This window comes from Varroa destructor, unplaced genomic scaffold, assembly GCF_002443255.2.
Source record: "Varroa destructor unplaced genomic scaffold, Vdes_3.0 BEIS01000006.1, whole genome shotgun sequence".
Classification (NCBI taxonomy): domain Eukaryota; kingdom Metazoa; phylum Arthropoda; class Arachnida; order Mesostigmata; family Varroidae; genus Varroa; species Varroa destructor.
This window is the reverse complement of record NW_019211459.1, coordinates 17425978-17432631: the sequence shown is the minus strand read 5'-3', so window position 1 is coordinate 17432631 and position 6654 is coordinate 17425978. Positions and strand designations below refer to the sequence as shown.

The 6654-nt window shown below is 39.2% G+C and overlaps 1 protein-coding gene and 1 long non-coding RNA gene across 2 annotated transcripts; one reads left to right on the top strand and one right to left on the bottom strand.

The window, feature by feature from the left end:
* Nucleotides 1–276: 276 nt before the first annotated feature.
* On the top strand, nt 277–5401 carry ND-49 (NADH dehydrogenase (ubiquinone) 49 kDa subunit). Its single transcript, XM_022812314.2, has 6 exons — nt 277–497; nt 1671–1893; nt 2646–3009; nt 3263–3496; nt 3790–3986; nt 4463–5401. Exons 1-6 carry the CDS (start codon nt 418–420, stop codon nt 4766–4768), a joined length of 1404 nt encoding a protein of 467 aa, XP_022668049.1. The 5' UTR covers nt 277–417; the 3' UTR covers nt 4769–5401.
* On the bottom strand, nt 1671–6636 carry LOC147754935 (uncharacterized). The gene is made up of 2 exons (XR_015330521.1): nt 6242–6636; nt 1671–3518 (listed from the first exon to the last, which is right to left on the bottom strand). It is a non-coding gene; the product is annotated as an uncharacterized LOC147754935 (long non-coding RNA).
* Nucleotides 6637–6654: the final 18 nt, after the last annotated feature.

The window sequence follows — 6654 nt, the reverse complement described above, 5'->3', positions numbered from 1 at the left end:
ATTTTCCATGCTAACAGAAATCGCTACATGCTTTTTCCAGTGAAATGGCACTTGATCACCCAAACAGGATAAGTCTTACTTTTGACCAATTCCTAAGAGAAAACCCCTAGCCACTCCTCGGATGAGCGCTTTTGTTTGCTTTATGAACTGCCTAATTTCTTCCCATAAATCTGCAAGGCGTTGCATCACCTTCGGTTCTGCGCGCCTTCGCCAGCAACGCGTCTCTCCCCTTAGCGCCTCGAATAGAAACTACCGACAGGCAATGTATTGATTTGACTCAGATCTTAATACCGGTAACACAAACGGGTGTTAAGTGTTGTTTCTGTTCCAGCGCTACGGGTGTCTGTGTGTAGTTAGTGGTCCAGGGGAAAATCCCTTGGTTTTGCTGTGCGTCGAAACGCCGAAACAGTGTCGACAATGGCTAGCATTCTTAGGTCGGCGGCGACCGCCATGCAAAGGGCAATCGCCGCCAACAATCCGGCCATCTTCACGACAAGGTCCGTCAGCAAATCATTGATTCAGGACGAAAATCAGGATCTTAGAAGGGTGCGCAGACGTTGGTTGCCGACACGAAGCAGCCTCCATCTGTGTGGTGTTGTTCTCTCGAGAACCGAAATCAGTTCTATGCGTGACCTACAGGGCATTTAATTTATACTGTTGTTCCAAGGTTCCGTCAATGATTAGGCGGTATTTGCAGACTAGTATGGTATTTGATAAGCTTCTTTACAAATGAAGGCAGTCGTAATATTGTTCATGAGGTCACCCTGCTGCTGCTGCTGCTGCTGCCGCCGCTGCCGCCGCCGCCGCCTAGACAACTGCGGTCTCCGTCGATTATTAACAGTGTGATACGCACTATAGAGCGCTATAATGATGAGATTGGTTTCTCCGAATTTCAATGAGATTCATCAGATGTTACAGATTATAAGAGAAAAGGCCGTCTACATACGACTAAGTTGGATTTCTGGTAAAAAAAACGTGATCGTTTCGGAATAGATGTTAAAACACTGTTTTTTCTACTAGTGCTATTTGTTACTATAGAACTACTTGTAGTAGTACGGGGACTGGTTTTTTATCGTTATAAAACATTCAGTTAATTTATAGTTTGGACAATGCGTTATAGGCTTAAGGTTTTTCTAAAATCGTTAGCAGTGTTTCAATTTATCCACAGTATAATCATTTTTGGTGGCACTACTATTGGTTACAAACCAAAACTACCAAGCGAGAATATATATCGCAGCTCTATATCCCATCTATCCAAATCTATTTTAGTCTGTTATTAAATCTTTATTTCACATTGTGGGTGTTCTCCATATAATTTTTTTTGTAACATAAGTAGTTTCACCAGCTTAATACCAGGAACAACACGTAATTCGCGTTTTAGTCAGTAAAATCAACATGAACTTTAGTGCATAGACAAGAAAAATCTAACTTATAAACGTTCAAAGCCGAAAGGTACAAATTGTGATAGTTATTTTATACATATTGTAAGATTTGATTGAACTCAACAAGCAATCAACAATTTCGAATAAAGGTCAAGGTTGTTATAGGCTTTTGCTCATTGGATTGTACTAGGCGTGATATCACGATATGACTGGTCATCCCGGTCTTTACTATTCAATGCTGTTCAGTAAAAGTTTCAACTGTACAATGTTTAACTTCTTCCTTGATAGGAATGCGCAATGGATTGCAGATGAAAAATGGGCCCGTCAGTTTGGCGGTAAGCTTTTGCTTCCAAGTCCCGAGTTTCTCCAGGAGCACCGCGAGCTGGAGAAGCAGATCCAATTCCACCCAGCATATCGAGTCTTCGATACGAGACCAAAAGAGAAAATTGTCAAAAATATGGAACTTAACTTTGGACCACAACATCCCGCGGCTCACGGTGTGTTACGGCTAGTAAGTGAGATTTCGCTAAAATTGCCTTCGTTGCGTTTCCTAAGTTAACCGCGTGTTTTTCGTATTCTAAAAAAATCGCTACCTCAATTGAGGAGTACCGCTTGTCACCACAAGCTTGCGAGGCGCCTTCAGAGGAAGCAGTCGACAATTTTGTTTGTTCTGAAGGACCACTCTGCCGAAGTGTAGTATACATGATAAATAGAAAAAGCCTTTATTATAACATCTTACCCGCTGCTTCGGTGCAACATGTAAAGGTGACATCTATGCTTCGCAGATGAAGCGACAATACTGCTTTAGCCTAAACTTCGTTATGAATGCAAATGATTAACCATTTACTCTAAGCGCCGAGCCAGTGTTCCAAGAAAAAACCATACGATTCCGCCCTATATATCCTTATAAAGCGAACGAAATGCTATATATATATATATATATATATATTAAAAAAATATAAAATGCTACTACTACATATATATAGTGGCATTTTGCCACAATTAATGTTTCTTAAGAATGTCAGTTCGACACAACTCTCCTTGTGCTAACCGCAGAACATTGGTGACAGCATTCTATATCAGTTAAACGAAGATATATTATTAGTATATGTAATTATTGTGTATTATTATATAAATACTAGTATTTTTTTCGTTACTTTCATACCAGATTTCACTTTGCAGCAACTGCTAATATTTGTGAATTTCTTCTTTTCAACTGCATGTTTCACCCGCAATGTGTGCTATTTTTTTTTGCTTGTACAGGTGTTGGAACTGGACGGTGAAACTGTGCTTCGCGCCGACCCTCACATCGGTCTCCTTCACAGAGGGACGGAAAAGCTGATGGAGCATAAGACTTACATGCAGGCTCTTCCGTATATGGATCGCCTTGATTATGTATCGATGATGGCTAACGAGCAGTGTTATTCGCTGGCTGTTGAAAAGTTGCTCAACATTGAGGTGCCGAAGCGAGGAAAATATATCCGAGTTCTATTTGCAGAAATCACACGAATCCTTAACCACATCATGGGTGTAACCACGCACTGCCTGGATATTGGTGGTATTACGCCGTTCTTCTGGCTGTTCGAGGAACGTGAAAAACTCATGGAGTTCTATGAGAGAGCGTCAGGTTTGTGGCGCGATGAAATTTCACTTATTTGCTTAAAGTTTATCGCTCAAATTTAGTTCTAACTATTAAGAATATGATTGTCAGAATACAAAAAAAGTGGGCTGGCTCTCTCGTTGAATTACTAGGGGCAATTTTCCGCTGATGTAACGCATAAAAATGCCATTTTCATTATAATTCATTTCATTTTTTTATTGGGATATAACGATAATACACTTACTAGTAAACATAATTTTGTGCTCTTACCGTTTTTCAGGAGCTCGTATGCATGCGGCCTACATTCGTCCAGGCGGTGTGTATCAAGATCTGCCACTTGGCCTTATGGATGATATCTACAACTGGGCAACGAAATACCTTCAGAGACTGGACGAGGTCGAGGATCTGCTCACCATGAATCGTATTTGGAGGCAACGTACAATAGATATTGGGGTTCTCTCTGCAGAGGACGCTTTAAACTGGGGCTGCTCAGGTGTGATGCTGCGAGGATCAGGTTAGTTAAACTGGGCGTCTTTCTGTGAATCAAATGGCGTTTGTTGAAAACATCTGCTCAATTTTAGGTAGCGCGAATGACAGCAGACTCTGATCACTTAGCAGTCTTGAAAATTGTCTAATAATCTATGACACAATTAACTAAAGATCCCTGCAACTGCTTTCTTTTATTTTATAACATGTGCTTTTATTTGGTGGTATACAGGTTTGTTTTTCTATTAAATTTCTATTTCTATTAAAAGCTTTTATCTTCTTTTGTATTCGGCTTCCAATTTTTTTTGTGTTTTCATCTAGGCATCAAATGGGATCTTCGTAAGAACCAGCCATACGACGATTATCAAGACTTCGACTTTGACGTTCCGATCGGCAAAAACGGCGATTGTTACGATCGTTATCTTGTTCGATGCGAGGAAATGCGTCAGTCAATCCGTCTCATCCAGCAAGCTTTGGACAAAATGCCTGCAGGCGAAGTTCGAACGGACGACAATAAGGTGCAGACATTTTACGTTACTCAAGATATGGTATTCCACGAGCGACTGTCTAATCTAGTTTAGCTACGTACATAAACAGGTACTCTCGAAGCAAAGATGGATACGAAGGGTACATGAAATCGCTCAAAGCCAATATATGCTGTAGGGGAAGGAGTAACCACATCTTCTTTTGGTAACTCGCTCGTCAAAAATTATTTTGCTCCGTAAAAATAGATTACTCCATTTAAATAAAACAAATAGCAGTATCACATAGAAACGTGTAACTTAACTGATAAATGCCATGTAATTGTATTATAATTGCACAGCAGCATAAAAACTTTAATAAATTCTAACTGATTTTGGTGTAAGGAATAGCTAAATAGTTCTGTTACCAAACAAGGAGTTGTTTATGTACCCTAGGGTATAATCGAGTTCTTGATACGTTCGTAGTGGTTAATATCATGTCTGTTTCTCCTTGTGGTCCCACCTTGTCATAGGTCGTCCCACCAAGCCGTGAGGAGATGAAAACATCTATGGAGGCTCTTATCCACCATTTCAAGTTGTTCACCGAAGGCTACCAGGTTCCCCCCGGCGCGACGTACACTGCCGTTGAAGCTCCGAAGGGCGAGTTTGGTCTCTATATGGTGTCCGACGGTAGCAGCAAACCGTATCGATGCAAGATTAAAGCGCCCGGATTCGCGCATCTTAGTATGCTCGACTACATCGGGAAATATCACATGCTGGCCGACATAGTAGCCATTATTGGAACCCTTGATGTCGTATTTGGAGAAATCGATCGTTAAAACGAGTCCATTTTGCCATTACCATCAGTGTCTAGCACGACAGTAGAAATACGAATGAAAACGTCAACAGCTTTTATAATAAGAGCAGCAACAAAAACAAGATGGATAATAACAATTCATCGCATGCAATGGGTGGACGTTTAGTAACTGCCAACATAAAATAACATACACCTACGCGCCGCATCAGCAACGGTTAAGCGAAAGTGACGCTGATAATTAAACAAAAATGTTATTTTGAAGTATTTTTCTGCCAAAACGGCGTAATTCTAATGTTTTTTTTGTTTATAGAATGGGGATCGTACGACAGTGAGAGTTAGAGTAGTTAAGTAGAACTATTTGCAAGGCGCTTTCAATAAAAGAAGTATGGAAACAGGAGCGTTATCATACTCGATACGAGCTATATACGCCTAGTGAGATACAACGAAAAATAGTTCACATGGGGAAGTAGAAAATAAGAAAAAAAACAAGGTTATTGGCAAATGTTGGCAAAGAATAAACCACAATAATTAATAAGAAAATACCAGATCGTTTTATCAGCTGTTTTTTAAACAGCGAGTGGTGAACCTAAGGATGAGATATAAAATATTACGATACTTGTTCGGTTTCTAATAAAGCTGATCTAGCAAGTTTTCAGTACATTGGTTTTTATTTGTACCGAGAGGCCGAAATGTAGCGAGCTCGCTTTGAAGTTAGACATAGAGTATGGGAGAGCAATGATGATTAAACATCGGTTAAAATATTTAATAAGATATAAAGACAACGAATAAAATAAGGCTATCAAATCGTGTATACGTGTACACTCATTACTTTGTAACCAATATATTTAGCCTCACTTTAAAGAGGATTTGTATGTTCATGTTTCACATGCAAAGTGTTTATATACGAGAAAAAGGAAGCAAAGCTTTTGATTTCGTATCGACATAACCCACTGTGGAACATTTCCTAATAATTGTTTTTGCTTGAGTATTTGGTAGCTGATCATTTTGTAAGGTTAAGCCTTATCATCAGCAACTTATAAAACTAAAGCGAATTTATGCGCCCATTCCAACAAGCCAGAAAGCTCTTTGGGGCGGCCCAGAATAACTAATAATAACGATAGAAAGTAAGGAGCAGAGCATCCATGTAATGTGATTTCTTTGATATATTATATGAAATTATCGTTGATTACTAGGTTCAAACTGGATAATGCAAAGCAAACTGACTATTGTTCATTATTGTTATCATCATCATTACTATTAATCCTTTACAAAAGCAATCGTAAGTTAAGTTCATAACCAAAGTTTAAGCGCTGGCACAATAGCGAAAGGCTGCTGCAGCCTTTACATGTAACACTATCTATTCAATTAAGCATTGTAGATAGTATTCGTGACTTGCGGTCTTAATTATGTATCTAATGATAGGAGAATGTTTGGTATCGCTTAAAAGATCAGCCAGATATATTCATCTTATCATCAGTTACATAAGCATACTTACAGCATTTTCCTCGCTAATTAGCTGCTCTCTTGGTGTGACTTCAGACAACCGTTATCCCAATAATTTTCAAAGCTTTATTTAAAAGTATACTAGTTTTCACGATATTTTTACCGGTGGCTACCCATCAACACGTATCGACGAGCTGAAGTTTTCATCTTAACTTACAATCATCCGAAACGCCCGTTTCTGGTGTAGATATTGGTAATTTCGCTTATTTTTTATACTCCTGTTACGGCACTGACGGAACCGGTTAGCCAGTGATAGCCAATATCTACCTACAGTTCCTAAAAAAAATGCATTCATCCATTTATAGAATTAGCAGAAAAAACATATGAACAACTGTGTGATGCTAATCGACTGTTATGTTAATTTTTCTGTATGTCCAAGTCAAACATCGTCAAACCCTTGTACCA